Source organism: Rhinopithecus bieti, unplaced genomic scaffold, assembly GCF_001698545.2.
Source record: "Rhinopithecus bieti isolate Rb0 unplaced genomic scaffold, ASM169854v2 scaffold_13400, whole genome shotgun sequence".
NCBI lineage: Eukaryota > Metazoa > Chordata > Mammalia > Primates > Cercopithecidae > Rhinopithecus > Rhinopithecus bieti.
In genome coordinates this window covers 3,937,579-3,953,588 of record NW_016807991.1, presented here as the reverse complement: position 1 = coordinate 3,953,588, position 16,010 = coordinate 3,937,579, and the positions used below count along the sequence as shown (strand labels likewise).

At 46.3% G+C, this 16,010-nt stretch overlaps 2 protein-coding genes across 13 annotated transcripts in view; one reads left to right on the top strand and one right to left on the bottom strand.

The window, feature by feature from the left end:
* Positions 1-3,346, bottom strand: part of SAP30BP (SAP30 binding protein) — a 45,082-nt gene extending 41,736 nt beyond the window's left edge. For 5 of the 9 annotated variants that reach the window (XR_001887772.1, XM_017884675.1, XM_017884676.1 and 2 more), the window contains exons 1-2: positions 3,148-3,346; positions 2,010-2,119 (exon numbers count right to left, since the gene is read on the bottom strand). Coding sequence is in view for 8 of the 9 variants with exons in the window: in XM_017884675.1 (XP_017740164.1) it covers positions 2,010-2,119; positions 3,148-3,253 (216 nt within the window). In the remaining variant the exon portion in view is untranslated. The remainder of the gene's footprint in view (positions 1-2,009; positions 2,120-3,147) is intronic. The other 4 variants (XM_017884677.1, XM_017884683.1, XM_017884678.1 and 1 more) reach the window with 3 other exon arrangements.
* Positions 3,347-3,434: 88 nt separating this feature from the next.
* The window catches only part of RECQL5 (RecQ like helicase 5), a 39,989-nt gene continuing 27,413 nt past the window's right edge, over positions 3,435-16,010 (top strand). For all 4 annotated transcript variants that reach the window (XR_001887770.1, XR_001887771.1, XM_017884674.1 and 1 more), the window contains exons 1-7: positions 3,435-3,598; positions 4,069-4,212; positions 5,472-5,593; positions 7,230-7,748; positions 8,525-8,627; positions 9,168-9,279; positions 12,108-12,270. Coding sequence is in view for 2 of the 4 variants with exons in the window: in XM_017884674.1 (XP_017740163.1) it covers positions 4,083-4,212; positions 5,472-5,593; positions 7,230-7,748; positions 8,525-8,627; positions 9,168-9,279; positions 12,108-12,270 (1,149 nt within the window). In the remaining 2 variants the exon portion in view is untranslated. The remainder of the gene's footprint in view (positions 3,599-4,068; positions 4,213-5,471; positions 5,594-7,229; positions 7,749-8,524; positions 8,628-9,167; positions 9,280-12,107; positions 12,271-16,010) is intronic.

Here is a 16,010-nt window from a genome sequence, read left to right as displayed (position 1 = left end):
TTTTTGAGATAGAGTCTGGCTCTGTCATCCAGGCTGGAGTGCAATGGCGTGATCTCGGCTGACTGCAACCTCTGCCTCCCGGGTTCAAGCTACTCTCCTGCCTCAGCCTCCTGAGTAGCTGGGACTACAGGTGCACGCCACGATGCCCAGCTAATTTTTGTATTTTTAGTAGAGACGGGGTTTCACCATGTTGGCCAGGATGGTCTTGATCTCCTGACCTCAGGATCTGCCCACCTCAGCCTCCCAAAGTGCTGGGATTACAGGTGCGAGTCACCCTGCTTGGCTAGAATGAATTTTAATGCTAACATTTACATACCAACATGTAACAAAAAATTCAAACAAATAATATATTTTAAGTGTTTCAACTAAAACTGTTGCTAAGTAGTCAGATTCGACATCGAGACTCAACTCTGCGTGTCTCGTGCTAAGAACCAGCCTCAATTTCTTTGTGTTTTCTGCAAACTTAAATTCTGACTCATGCTGCTCAGGTGATTATGTGTCTAAAACCTTTCTTGTTAATAATAGCACAGATTCTCCTTTCTCCAGCACCTACTGAATTTCAGGCAAGATTTGTGATCAAGATCTAAGGGCATCATAATAAAAAGTGCCAAGTAAAATGTCAAGAAAGAAGAAGGCCAGGGCCGGGCGCGGTGGCTCAAGCCTGTAATCCCAGCACTTTGGGAGGCCAAGACGGGCGGATCACGAGGTCAGCAGATCGAGACCATCCTGGCTAACACGGTGAAACCCCGTCTCTACTAAAAAATACAAAAAGCTAGCCGGGCGAGGTGGTGGGCACCTGTAGTCCCGGCTCCTTGGGAGGCTGAGGCAGGAGAATGGTGTAAACCCGGGAGGCGGAGCTTGCAGTGAGCTGAGATCCGGCCACTGCACTCCAGCCTGGGTGACAGAGCGAAACTCCGTCTCAAAAAAAAGAAGAAGGCCAGGCATGGTGGCTCACACCTGTAATCCCAGCACTTTGGGAGGGTGAGGCAGGGGAATCGCTTGAGGCCAGTTTGAGACCAGACTGGGAAACATAGTGAAACGTCGTCTCTACAAAAAAATTCTTTTAAAATTTTAAAAATTGGCCGGGTGCAGTGGCTCACGCCTGTAATCCCAGCACTTTGGAAGAATGAGGTGGGTGGATCACCTGAGGTCAGGAGTTAGAGACCAGACTGGCCAACATGGTGAAACCCCACCTCTATGAAAAATACAAAAATTAGCCGGGCGTGGTGGCAGGTGCCTGTAATCCCAGCTACTCAGGAGGCTGAGGCAGGAGAATCGCTTGAACCTGGGAGGCGGAGGGTGTAGTGAGCCAAGATCGCGCCACTGCATCCTAGCATGGCCGAAAGAGCAAGATTCCGACAAAATAACAGTATTACTAATAAGTCAGCTGGGCATGGTGGTGCCCACCTGTAGTCCCAGCTACTGGGGAGGCTGAGGAGGGAGGATCACTTGAGCCCAGGAGTTCAAGGCAGGAGTGAACTATCTATGATCACACCAGTACACTCCAATCTGGGCAGCAGAGTGAGACACTACCTCAAAAAAAAAAAAAAAAAAAAAAAAAAAAAAAAAGAGGGGAAAACGAATTTTCTTTTATCTTGTTAACAAACTGAACAAAATTTAAATGAGCCCCATCCAAGATTAAAAACAATGCAGAGTTGATTGTAGATATAAATGATACACCAATTAGGATGAATGCCTGCTATAAATGGAGTAAATAATTTAAACTGGGAAAAATCAACATAAAACACCCGTTGATATCTGGGTTAAATAAAATAATCCACTATCTTTCCCCCCAAATTTCAACTCAAAGATTAATAAAAAAAGATCCATGTGAAAATAAATTTTCAAACAGAACTGTTATTCAACCCAGTTTCTTCCACTAATACTAAAACAAAAGTGGAGCGCAAGGGATGAAGCTAGCCGTGAAATGGAACACTGTTGGCACAGTTCCAAAATCTGACAAATGAAATTGCGCTTTCAGTAGCTCTGGATCTGGGAGATTTACCTACCGACTGTCTACTGTTCTCATCCTCTTCTTCTTCATAACCATCTTCATCACCCCCTAGACGAGAAAAGTCATCCTCCCCATAGGCATCAGATACCAATCCGCCTTTCTCCTCTGAAAGGTTAAAAAACAAACAAAAAAAAAGCAGGAAAAAAAAAATCAAGAGTTACAATGTAAGAAAAAATGTCTAGAGATTTGAGTGGCCAAGACTATCTCTGAAGATACAAGGGGAACCTAAATCTCATGTTAAGTGACAATAGGCCCAGATTCGGCTCTCTGAGAAGGGCATTATTTAGTGAATAAAATCTTTAAAAGGTCAGGGAACAAAACCAAGTACTAAATTCTGTTTCTAATGCTATAAACACTAAGCAAACACTATAGTGTTTACAGCAAACTATCAGAGAATTTTCTGACTGGAAGAGACCCCACAAAATCACAAAACATGAAAGTACCTAACCTAATCCAATCCCTTTCACTTTCCAGATGAGGAAGCTAAGGGCCAGATATGTTGTTAGGTAACTTGTTCTCTATTCTCCCAAAGAAATCTATTTCCATTGTCTAACATTGTACTTCTCAACCTGAGGAGGAGAACATCACCGATAGACTTTAAAATCCACAAAATAAGAAAATCACCCGGGATCCTTAAAAGTTCACAAATGCCCACATCCTACCCCAGTTCTACCGAATTAAGATTCTCTCGCTTTGGGGATCAGGTACGTTTTTATTTTTAAAAGCTCCAAGCTGTGTTTAGGGCACATTCTTAACTAAAAGCTATAAATTTAACAAACACAATCTTTACCATCTTCCACGTATGTTTTACTCATCGCTCTCCCTCATCAAACAACGAGCCCAGGGGGAACAGGCTAGCAGCCACTCCCTCTTCGTCCATCCCTCTGTCCATCACTATAACCGGCACGGAGACTTTGAGTAAGTTTAGGCAGATTAATCGGAACAATAGAAAGGAGATTCTTCATTCTTAGTCCAGAGTCTCTAATGCTCTATCTCATCTAGGACCCCGGGCCATTCTTCGGGGTCCAGTGCTTGGAGCACAATGACCATCTAGTTCCCTTCCGCCCAGCGAGGGGTACAGCATTCCGGGCAGACACCAGATTCCCTCTCCCAGCTTCCCACTTGGGCCTTACCAGCCGCGCTGCCCATCGCCTCGATTCCAGCCTCGCCATCAGACTCGGGCTCTGAATCTTCCGCGTAAACTGCAAGGGACGACAGAACATTCTTCTTCCCCGCCATCTTATTCCCACAGCCCCGGCGTGGCTCACTCCTATGACTCAAAGACGCCGACTTCCGGGCGGAAAGGCAGGTTCTCTCAGATCCCAGGAGACCCCGCGCCACACTGGAAACCAATCAAAACGGCAGTTTCCTGCGCCTGGCTCCGCCCTCATGCCGGCGCTCGCGTACGTCATCACTGCGCGACGGATATAAGATTGTGTGGGTTCTGGCTAAAGCTTAATTCCCAGCGCTTTGGCTTCTCTGAGTTGGTATTGTGTACGGGGGTCTTCGAATAATTCCGGAACCAGCCAGCTGCAGCGGCCCAGTAAGGGCCTTTAATTCTTGGGCCGACCACTGCCGGTTCTGATATCTTAGGGTGAAGAGAGGGAGGTGTCGGCCGGCCAAGAGAGAAAATTGCGGATCTTGGGCTCAGGAAGAAGGGAGAAGGGGGTCGGGGTCCCGGGGTGGAATAATGGTTGTCGTGGTTGCACTTATAGAAGAAGGAGAAGGTGGTGGATCTTAGGAAAACGGTTCCCCGTTCTCCAAACTGTTCTGAAGACATTTGTGTTTCTTCTCTTGATCTGATTTCTAGCTCTGTGCTATACCGTGGCCTGGAATAGTTCAATGTATTTATTTTCATTGAGCGTAAAAGTGGAGATGTTAATTACCCAGGAATGCATTGCTTGAGGCAGTTCACTTTCAGCTTTAATACTTAAAAATAATATATTATTTAAGTATAACATAGCAATTTGTTACAGAAAATAAGCTGTATTTTAAAGCAAAACAGAGGGTTCTCGTGGCAACCTTTTACCACCTTTGCCTTAACCTTTGGCCACTGTTCTTGGCTAAGATGAGCAGCCGCCATACCACCTTTCCTCTTGACCCTGAGCGGCGAGTCCGGAGTACGCTGAAGAAGGTCTTTGGGTTTGACTCTTTTAAGACGCCTTTACAGGAGAGCGCGACCATGGCTGTAGTAAAAGGTAACATTACCAAGGTACCTTCCTTTAAATTTATGCTGGCTATACCATAATGCTGTGGCAGAACACCCTCCTCCTGATCCTTCGCACTGCCTCACCTTTGGTCCATAACTGGATTTGGAAATCTTTAGAGTTGTCACCCAAAGCTTGTAGTTTCATTTATTTGTTTTAATTAGAGACACAGGGTCTTGGCATGTTGCTTAGGCTGGTCTCCAAATCCTGGGCTCAGGCAATTCTCCCACGTCGGCCTCCCAAGGTACTGGGATTACAAGCATGAGCCACCACACCTGGCCCAAAGCTTGTAGTTTTAATGGCAGAACCACCCGGCTGGTCTATAGTTCATAGCCAGATCTACACATGGTCTTTGAAAACACTTCAGATTCTCATTATTGTTCGTTTGTACACACAAACGAACAGCAACAGTGAGGGTGGCAGTAGTAACTTAACTTGGTCACTGGCCTTCTAGGTAATTCCCTTGTTGAAGACTGAGTGGCCTGGGTCCCAGATAGAGAAAGAAAGAGTAATAATGTTATAAACCTGAGATATGGTGACAAATGGAAGTTGCCAGGAGGCGAGCAGCAATGTAATATTAATGATACATGTCTAAACAAAAGCTCTCTAAGTAATGTCCTCCCATGTCTACACAGATGTGCTCACTCATCTAGCAGTACTCTGCTTTCATGGCTGTTTAGTTAAATCATCCATATCACAGCAGACTCAGACTTCTTTTTTTTTTTTTATCCCCGAGACAGAGTCTTGCTCTGTCACCCACGCTGGAGTGCAGTGGCGCAATCTTGGCTCACTGCAAGCTCCGCCTCCCAGGTTCAAGCAGTTCTCCTGCCCCAGCCTCCCGAGTAGCTGTGATTACAGGCACATGCCACCATGCCTGGCTAATTTTTGCATTCTTAGTAGAGACAGGGTTTCACCATGTTGGCCAAGCTGGTCTCAAACTCTTGACCTTGTGATCTGCCTGCCTCGGCCTCCCAAAGTGCTGGGATTACAGGCGTGAGCCACCGTGCCCGCCCCAGACTTTTTAAATCTTGTTTTTAACCATTACTAGAAATGGTTTGGGCATGTATCCAAATTTCCCAGGATCCTTGCCTTTTTCATAGAAAGGACAGGAGAGGTATTAGCATTACATTGAGACCCTTCCATGTGCCAGACACTTTGCTAGGTACTTTTCCTACATTCTCATTTAATTTTCAGCAACTTCAATGAAAAGGCAGGAAGCACTGAGATATTGTTGTCTTGTATTTTTGCAGGTAACAAGGATGTTTTTGTGTGCATGCCCACAGGGGCAGGAAAATCCCTGTGCTATCAGCTCCCTGCTCTGTTGGCCAAAGGCATCACCATTGTAGTCTCTCCTCTCATTGCTTTGATTCAGGTGAGGCTTAGGGCAACGAAGATGGTAGCCCAAAAAGATTCGGGGAAGGTTTTTTGAGGCTGGAAATTTCACTTCTCTATTGGTCTTTTGCCTCTTCTTTTCTTTTTTCTTTTCTTTTTTTGAGACAGAGTCTTACTGTGTCGCCTAGGCTGAAGTGTGGTGGTGCGATCTCGGCTCACTACAGCCTCCGCCTTCCGGCTTCAAGGAATTCTTGTGCCTCAGCCCCCCAAATAGCTGGGATTACAGGTGTATGCCACCCTGTCCGGCTGATTTTTGTATTTTTGGTAGAGATGAGGTTTCACCATGTTGGCCAGCTGGTCTCAAACTCCTGACCTCAAGCGATCTGCCTGTCTGGGTCTCTCAGAGTGCTGGGATTACAGGCGTGAGCCGCCGCACCCGCCCCTGCCTCTTGTTTTCTATGATTTGCCTATCTCATTCGCTGTATTGGGTTTCTGTTTTTCCCCAATGTAGTGTTCTCCACTGGTGCATATCACTCTGGGGGGTTATGAATGACTCCTCTGAGGTCCTTCACCCTCCCTTGTTATTTTTTTGTCCAGAGGAGTATGAAACTGTATTTGTACACACATATACACTCAGTCTCACGTATATACGCATGTGCACTTGTGATGTTGGGATAGAAGTTGCAGATGGATAGATAGCTAAGTTGGTATGGGGAATCCCTGGTGTCCTGCTTATTTTGGTAAGGGCACAGTATGTGAAACAGAAAAAAAGATGAGAAACTGGCTGGGACCTTATTAACATCTGCTCTACAGGTGTTCTGACTATTTAAGGCCTGCAGATGGGCTGATAGAATCAGAATTGAGGAAGTGTGGCTGTATGGGTAAGAGTCATCCACCATGAAGAAAGGTAGAGAGACAGGGAACAACAGCAATAACTTGGTGAGTGTTCACCAGGTCCCAGGCTTTGTGCTAAGTGATTTACATACATTAATTTCACCTCTGAGATGTAAATTTTAAGTTATACAACAATTCTGTTAGATAGAATTGTATAAATTGTTCAGAGGGTAAGAAACAGCCAGCGAGCATGTGGTGATTAAGTGAGCCAGGATGAATCTAAATCTGAAGTCTGTTTGACTTCAGAGCCTGTCCTCTAAACCACTTTACCTTCCATAAAGGTTGAGCATCCCCAATGCAAAAATCCAAAATCTGAAATGCTCCAAAGTCCAAAAAATTTTAGTGCTGACATGACGCCACAAGTGGAAAGTTCCACACCTTTCTGACCTCATGTGATGGACTGCGGTCAAAATTCAGTCAAAACTCTTTTTTCATGCACAAAATTATTAAAAATATTATATAAAATTACACCTAGGCTATATATATAAGGTATACATGAAAAAAATGAATTTCCTGTTCAGACTTGGGTCTCATCCTCAAGAGATCTCATTATGTATATGCAATCTGCAAATATTCCCAAATCTGGGAATATCTGAAATCTAGAACACTTTTGATCCCAAGCATTTGATAAAGGATATTCAACCTATACTACTTCTATGCAAAGAAAAGACATAGTGGAGGGTGGGAGGAGCACAGTTTATGACTGGGAAATCCTCCAGGGACTTGCAGTGACGTTTACCTGAGTCCTGAGGGCCAGTTATAGCCCCTTTCTCTTTTCTTAGGACCAGGTGGACCACTTGCTAGCCCTAAAGGTACGAGTAAGTTCCCTGAACTCAAAGCTCTCTGCACAGGAAAGGAAGGAGCTGCTTGCTGACCTGGAGCGAGAAAAGCCCCAGACCAAGATTCTGTACATCACCCCGGAGATGGCGGCTTCCTCCTCCTTCCAGCCCAGCCTGAACTCCCTGCTGTCCCGCCACCTGTTGTCTTACTTGGTGGTGGATGAAGCTCATTGTGTTTCCCAATGGGGGCATGACTTTCGTCCTGACTACTTGCGTCTGGGTGCCCTGCGCTCCCGCCTGGGACATGCCCCTTGTGTGGCTCTGACTGCCACAGCCACCCCACAGGTCCAAGAGGACGTGTTTGCTGCCCTGCACCTGAAGAAACCAGTTGCCATCTTCAAGACTCCCTGCTTCCGGGCCAACCTCTTCTATGATGTGCAATTCAAGGAACTCATTTCTGATCCCTATGGGAACCTGAAGGACTTCTGCCTTAAGGCTCTTGGACAGGAGGCTGATAAAGGGGTGAGGCACTGAGGTGGAGGCCAAGCAGCTGTTAGAGCAGTGGGGTGTGACATGCAGCATGGAGATGGAGATTGGTCTTCTAAGACCTTTGCTTTTTCTAGCTTTCTCAGCCAGGCTTCTTAACACTCGGGCACAAAAAGAATTGTCCCTTTGGTTTCCTGGCATTGTCCTCCTTACCATGGTTTCCTTGTCCTGGATCCTTCTGTGGAAGGCAAGCAGCCAGCCCCTCTGTGTGAGGCCTCTGCAGACCCATGCAAAGTTCGTGAAGAGGAGGCAGAGAAGTTAAACAGGTTGAGTTTTGAGCAGCTTTTGGCCTGCCTTTTTTTTTTTTTTTGAGGTGGAGTTTCTCTCTTGTTGCCCAGGCTGGAGTGCGGTGGCGCGATCTTGGCTCACCGCAACCTCCGCCTCCCAGGTTCAAGTGATTCTCCTGCCTCAGGCTCCCAGGTAGCTGGGATTACAGGCATGCGCCACCACACCCAGCTAATTTTGTATTTTTAGCAGAGACGGGGTTTCTCCGTGTTGCCCAGGCTGGTCTTAACTCCTAGCCTCAAGTGATCCTCCCACCTTGGCGTCCCAAAGTGCTGGGATTACAGGCATGAACCAGCCTGGTCCTGCTTTTTATAAAGTGAGAGAGCCTTACTGGGTGTTTTGCCTCAGAGGAGACTGAAACTGACGAGGGAAGGAACACAGAGCTGCTTTTAGAGCAGGGTACACTACACTGGGCCTATTGTTCTGTTCTTGCCATGCTTATTTTCTTCCTGCATCTCCCCATTCAGTTGTCTGGCTGCGGCATTGTCTACTGCAGGACTAGAGAGGCTTGTGAACAGCTGGCCATAGAGCTCAGCTGCAGGGGTGTGAACGCCAAGGCTTACCATGCAGGTAAGGGGCGCCCAGGCCACTTGGTTCTCTTCACCCTCAGAGGCTTCTTGGTGGGTCTCTTGTTCTTTATAGATCCTGATTATCAGGTGACCCACCATCTTATTGCAGATACTCAGGCAGAGCTAAAGTGATTCACTTAAATCCCCTAAAACGAGTCTAGACATGAATGAGGTCTAAAATGAGAATTGTGACTCCCGAGTTCTTCCCGCTGTATATGCCTCCCCAGCAGCAGGTGATAAGTTTTTACAAGCCAAGGTAATGCTGTTGTAGGAAGAGCACAGGCTTTGGGGGCCAGCAGGCTTGGGCTTGAATCATGGCCCAAACCTTTGCCAAATGCTCTGTGCCACACATAGGCTAGGGTCTTTGTGCCTGTCAGCTGAGGCTCAGTAAAGTTAAGCGCCTGATGTAAGGTCGGACAGCTGGGAAGTGAAATATCCAGGGTTTGTGAAGTGCCTAGCACACAGTGTCAAACCCAAAACAGACCCCGGGGAAACCCAAGGGAAATGTGAGTTCCCTTCTCCATCTTTCCCTCCTTCACAGGGCTGAAGGCCTCTGAAAGAACGCTGGTGCAGAACGACTGGATGGAGGAGAAGGTCCCTGTAATTGTTGCAACCATTAGTTTTGGGATGGGAGTGGATAAAGCCAACGTCAGGTGAGCTTTGGTTATTGCCCTGCCTTTCTGGTCTGGGCCTGGCTCCGGGTGGATTGCCTAGTGCTATGCCCAAAGGACGAGGTGCATGTACTCCTTCGAGGGCCAGAGGGGAAGGAAGCTCCAGGAGAGAGTCCTTAGAATACAGCCTGAATGCTGACAGTTCCTGTGCGGCCTGCTCCCAGGTGACTGCACAGCATGATTCTGTCACCCTCGCCCAGGACGGGGCAGCATGCAGTCCATCAGGCTTGTCCTTTAACACAGCCCTGTTCACTCACATCTCAGTAGGTGGTTCCTATGAGGAGGTGGGAATAAAGGAACTGTAGTCATGCACCTCATATTAATGTTTCGGTCAATGACTGCATAGACTGAGATGCTGTAAGACTAATGGAGTTGAAAAATTCCTATCGCCTAGTGATTTGCGTTACAGTGTTTGTGTTATAGTATTTCCGTTTCAGTTGCCTACAATATTCAGTACAGTAACACATGATACATGTTTACAGCCTAGCTGTGTAGGCTACAGTATCATCTAGGTTTATGTAAAGATTATCCACTATAATGTTTGCACAATGATGAAATCGCCTAACAAGTCATTTCTCAGAATGTATCCCTATCCCTGGTCGGGCACAGTGGTCCATACCTATAATCCCAGCACTTTGGGAAGCCAAGGCAGGTGGATCGCTTGAGTCCAGGAGTTTGAGACCAGCTTGGGCAACGTGGCCAAACCTCCATCTCTACAAACTATACATAAAAATTAGCCAGGTGTGGTGGTGCGTGCCTGTAGTCCCAGCTACTTTAGGGGCTGAGGTGGGAGGATTGCTTGAGCCCGGGAGGCAGAGGTTGTAGTGAGCTGGGATCATGCCACTGCACTTCAGCCTGGGCAACAGACCAGGACCCTGTCTTAAAAAAAACAAAAACAGGGCTGGGCGCGGAAGCCTGTAATCCCAGCACTTTTGCGAAGGCCAAGACGGGGCCGCGATCACGAGCGTCAGCAGATCGAGACCATCCTCTGGCCTAACACGTGAAACCGTCTCTACTAAAAAATTACAAAAAACTAGGCCGGCGAGGTGGCGGGCTCCTGTATCCCAGCCTACTCGGAGGCTCGAGGCGCAGGCAGAATGCGTAAACAGAACAGAGAGAACAGAGCTTGCAGTAGCCTGAGATCCGGCCAATGCGCAACTCAGCCCGGGCTGACAGAGCGAGACTCCGTCTCCAAAGAAAGCAAAAAAAAAAAAAAAAAAAAACACACAATATGTATCCCCATCGTTAAGTAATGTGTGACTGTATTTTAAGCTACTCCCTGTGGAAGGTCAAAGGCAAGGCTCTTAGGACCATAATTCCTTGTTATTGCTTACTAACAGTCTAGAAGAGTCGGGGTGCATCCCAGCCTCCTAGCCCCACACTGGCAACTGTTAGGAAGTCTTTTTTACCTGGCCATGATCGTCAAGAGGCATTTTGGGCTACAGCCTGAAGCCCTTTGGTCTGATTAACACCAAGTAATAATACCTTGTATGATTTATGGAGCATGTTTGCGTACATGGCCTTGGTGAACCTCATAGTAACCCTGACTTAGGGCAGAAATTTTATAGTGCACTACAGTTTGAAAGAATACCGACTTTAGAATCAGTTCGAACCCTGGGTCTGCAGCCAGGTGTAGTGGTTCACACCTATAATTCCAGCACTTTGGGAGGACCAGATGGAAGGATTGCTTGAGCCCAGGAGTTCGAGACCAGCCTGGACAACATAGCAAGACTCCATCTCTATAAAATTAAAAATTAGTCAGGTATCTTGGCATGTGCCTGTAGTCCTGGCTACTTGGGAAGCTGAGGTGGAAGGATTGCTTGAGGCAAGGGGGCTGAGGCTGCAATGAGCTATGATTGTGCCACTGTACTGCAGCCTATGCAACAGAGCAAGACCCTGTCTTAAAAAATAAAAAAACAAGGCTGGGCACGGTGGCTTATGCCTGTAATCCCGGCACTTTGGGGGGCTGAGGCAGGCGGATCACAAGGTCAACAGATTGAGACCATCCTGGCCAACATGGTGAAACCCCGTCTCTACTAAAAACACAAAAATTAGCTGGGCGTGGTGGTGCACACCTGTAGTCCCAGCAACTCAGGAGGCTGAGGCAGGAGAATCACTTGAACTGGGAAGGCGGAGGTTGCAGTGAGCTGAGATCATACCACTGCACTCCAGCCTGGCGACAGAGCAAGACTCCATCTAAAACTAAAAAAAAATAAAATAAACAAAAAACAAAATAAATAAAATGAGTCCTGGGTCTGTGGTATCTTGTTAAGAGCTAGTTTTGAAGGCAGACACCCCTAGGCCCAAATTGTAGCTCTGCTGTCCCTTTACTGTGTGGCATTGTACAAATTCACCTTTCTGAATCTCCAGTTCATATTCTGGAGAATGGGCTACCTCACATGATGGTGACTAACAATTAAATGAGACATATAGAAACTGACTCATTGTAGGTCTTTAATAAATATTATTCCTTTCCCACTTTATAAATAACTTACTCAAATTTGCAGAGCTCCTAAGTGGCAGAGCCTCATGTTGTTTCTTTAGGTCTAGTATTTTTTCCACTGGGCCCTGTCTGAGTTTTTTGGTCCCTCATATGTGCTGATTGCCACCCTTCACTCCTGCTGTGGCTTCTTACCTGGGTTGCTCCTAGAAGGGAGATGGGCTGCCAGTATCTTAACCATTCTAACTCTGGGACTATCCCTCTCCCTGCCTATCTACTGGCCTCCCTGCTCTCCTACTCATGATTATTCTTCCAAAGGACACTCAGTTTCTCCACCATCTCATGCTCCTTGTCCCTTTGGATCCTACAGGTTTGTCACTCATTGGAATATTGCCAAGTCTATGGCTGGATACTACCAGGAGTCTGGCCGGGCTGGCAGGGATGGGAAGCCTTCCTGGTGCCGTCTCTATTACTCCAGGAATGACCGGGATCAAGTCAGCTTCCTGATCAGGAAGGAAGTAGCAAAACTTCAGGTAAGGCCTGGGCAGTAGAGGCCCTTTCAGTCTGACCCGCCGCGCTCTAGTTTTGTGAAGCTGATTTCCGAACTCAGATGGTGCTTGTATAAGCTAGAGAAGGCTGCTCCCGACCTGGAAGTATAGCAAGGGGAAATGGCATGTTGGATAGGTAGGCAGCTTACACAAACTAGACTAGACTTTTTCCTTTATAAATATTTAAATATTTAAATTATCTTAACACTGGATTTTTTTGTTTTTGTTTTTTCTTTTTGTTTGTTTGAGACAGTCTCACTCTGTCACTCAGGCTGGAGTGCGATGGCACGATCTCGGCTCACTGCAACCTCCGTCTCCCGGGTTCAAGCGATTCTGCTGCCTCAGCCTCCTGAGTAGCTGGGACTACAGGCATGCACCACCACGCCCGGCTAATTCTTGTATTTTTAGTAGAGACAGTTTCACCATGTTGGCCAGGATGGTCTCAATCTCTTGACCTCGTGATCCACCTGCCTTGGTCTCCCAAAGTGCTGGGATTACAAGCATGAGCCATTGCACCCAGCCTTTTTTTGTTTGTTTTTTTCCTGTTTGTTGTTTTAAGAGACAAGGTCTCACTGTCACTCAGGCTAAAGTGCAGTGGCATAGTCATGGTTCACAGCAGCCTCTAATTCCTGGCCATAAATAATCTTCCCACCTTGAGTAGCTGGGACCACAGGTATGTGCCACCATGCCCAGCTAATTTTTTTTTTTCAATTTTTTGCAGATATGGGGTTTCTTTTTTTTTTTATTTCTTTTGAGATGGAGTCTTGCTTAGTCACCCAGGCTGGAGTGCAGTGGCGCGATCTTGGCTCATTGCAAGCTCTGTCTCCTGGGTTTACACCGTTCTCCTGCCTCAGCCTCCTGAGTAGCTGGGACTACAGGCGCCTGCCACTATGCCCAGCTAATTTTTTTTGTATTTTTAGTAGAGATGGGGTTTCACCATGTTAGCCAGGATGGTCTTGATCTCCTGACCTCATGATCTGCCTGTCTCGGCCTCCCAAAGTGTTGGGATTACAGGCGTGGGCCACCTTGTCCAGCCTCCAAGTACTTATTTCTAATCTCTGCCAAGATGACAATAAAGGGACATATATATAAATTCACAAGGATAACGATAGTAGGCGAGAAGACAACAGCAGGTAGAAATGATAACACATTGTGCCTAGACACACAAAGACCCTACTAGAAATCTACTCAAATTCGTAAGAAAACCTGGCAAACTGGCTGAATATAAGAGAAATAGTTTAAAGATTAGTAGCTTTTCTCTAGTCAGATGAGCGCCAAGGGGAAAAAAAAAAAAAAAAAACAGTAGCTTTTCTCCACTGTACCAGAAATACCTAGAAATAGAAACAAACAAAAAACTTAATTTGCAACAATAAAACTTATAAAATACCTAGGAATAGGTGTTTCAAGCTGTTAACAAGAGTCTTTTCAAAAAGCTCCCTAGTAGGCTGGGTGCAGTGGCTCACACCTGTAATCCCAGCACTTTGGGAGGCCGAGACGGGCAGATCGCCTGAGGTCAGGAGTTTGAGACCAGACTGACCAACATGGAGAAACCCTGTCTCTACTTAAAAAATGCAAAATTAGCTGGGTGTGGTGGCGCATGCCTGTAATCCCAGCTACTCGGGAGAGGCTGAAGCAGGAGAATCACTTGAACCCACGAGGCAGAGGTTGCAGTGAGCCGAGATTGCGCCATTGCGCTCCAGTCTGGGCAACAAGAGCAAAACTTGGTCTCAAAAAAAAAACAAAAGAAAAAGCTCCCCAGTTGCTTTGAATATATGGCCAGGGTTGACAACCACTGATTTAGATGAAGAAAACTAAAATCTCATCAAGAGAAAACAAGCTCTAGGGCCAGGAGCAGTGGCTCATGCCTGTAATCCCAGCACTTTGGGAGGCCAACACAGGCAGATCACCTGAGGTTAGGAGTTCAAGACTATCCTGCCCAACATAGTGAAGCCCCTGTCTCTACCAAAAAATAACAAAAATTAGCCAAGCATGGTGGCGCACACCCGTAGTCCCAGCTACTGGGGAGGCTGAGGTGGGAGAATCACTTGAACCTAGGAGGTTGAGGTTGCAGTAAGCCAAGATCGCACCACTGCACTCCAGCCTGGGTGACAAAGCGCGACAGAAAAAGGCTAGGCATGGGAGCTTACGCTTGTAATCTCAGCACTTTGGGAGGCCAAGGTGGACGGATCACTTGAGGCCAGTAGTTCCAGATCAGCCTGGCCAACATGGAGAAACCCCGACTGTACTAAAAATATAAAAATTAGCCAGGTGTGGTGGTGGGCGCTTGTAATCCCAGCTACTCAGGAGGCTGAGGTAGGAGAATCGCTTGAACAAAGGATATGAAAAGCAAATAATATGAAAAGAAAGTTCCCAGAAAAATTTATCAAATGACATGTTTAAACATACTCAAGTTTAGGCTGAGTGAGGCGGCTGGCTCATGCCTGTAATCCCAACACTTCAGGAGAATGACATGGGAGGATCTCTTGAGACCAGGAGTTTGAGTAGTTTGGGCAATGTAATAAGACTTCATCTCTACAAAATATTTAAAAATTATCTGGGTGTGTTGGTGTGCACCTGCAGTTCCAGCTACGCGAGAGGCTGAGGTTTGAGGATCACTTGAGTCCAGGAGGTCAAGGCTGCAGTGAGCTGAGATCATACCATTGCACTCTAACCTGGGTAACAGAGTGAGACCCTGTTTCAAAAAATAGTAATAATAAAAAAAAATAGCTGAGCATGGTGATGTGTACCTGTAGTTCTAGCTACTCAGGATGCTGAGCCAGGAGGATTGCTTGAGCCTAGGAATTCAACGCTGCAGTGATTTATGATCGTGCCACTGCACTCCAGACTGGGCAGCAAGACCCTATCTCCAATAAATAAATAAATAAATAAAAATTCGAAATCCTGTATGTGGAAACTTGAAAGAAAAAAAAAAGACACCTTCACATACAAAGGTTTCAAAAACTTTCCCCTGGTATGTCATGTCTCAGAAGCTATTAAAGGATGTTCTCCATTGTAGAGAGGCAGTAAACCTGGAAAGCAAAGATGGAGACTCACCCAGGAGTAAGTCTTGGCACAGGACGATATTGGAGGGTAGTCCGGAAAGATAGCTGTGTCCTAGGCCTAGGGAAAACTGGTCCAGATTGCACTAGGGGGCAGAAGACTCCAGGAAGGTAGGTTCCAAAAATCAGAGTGGAAGCTGGCATCTCTGGCTCCTATCGAAATGAATTGTTCATTATGTTAGGATAGTTAGAGGTGAATTAATGACATACTAAAATCTAAGTAAATGGAGAAAAAAATCAAAGTTATTTCAGGGGAAACACAGTTACACAAGAAAGGAAATGTGATCACGGCAAATATAAAAATGCAATCACTCGGTTTAGTTGTGAACTCTGTTGACATAATCATAATAAGGAAAATGTGAACTTAATAAGAAATTGTGTTGTAAACATATTGGGAAGTTGGGGGTACAGAATCTTTGTGCGTTTGTGTGTATTGGTAGGGATGAGTTACCTGCCCAAAGCATACACTTGATAGACGATGTCTCAGATATCAGTGTCTGGTTTTTGTTTTGTTTTTTTGGTTTTTTTTTTTCTTTTTTTTGAGACAGAGCCTCTGTCATCCAGGCTGGAGTGCTGTGGCGCAATCTCGGCTCATTGCATCCTCCACCTCCCAGGTTCAAGCAATTCTCATGCCTCGGTCCCTCAAGTAGCTGGGATTACAGGTGC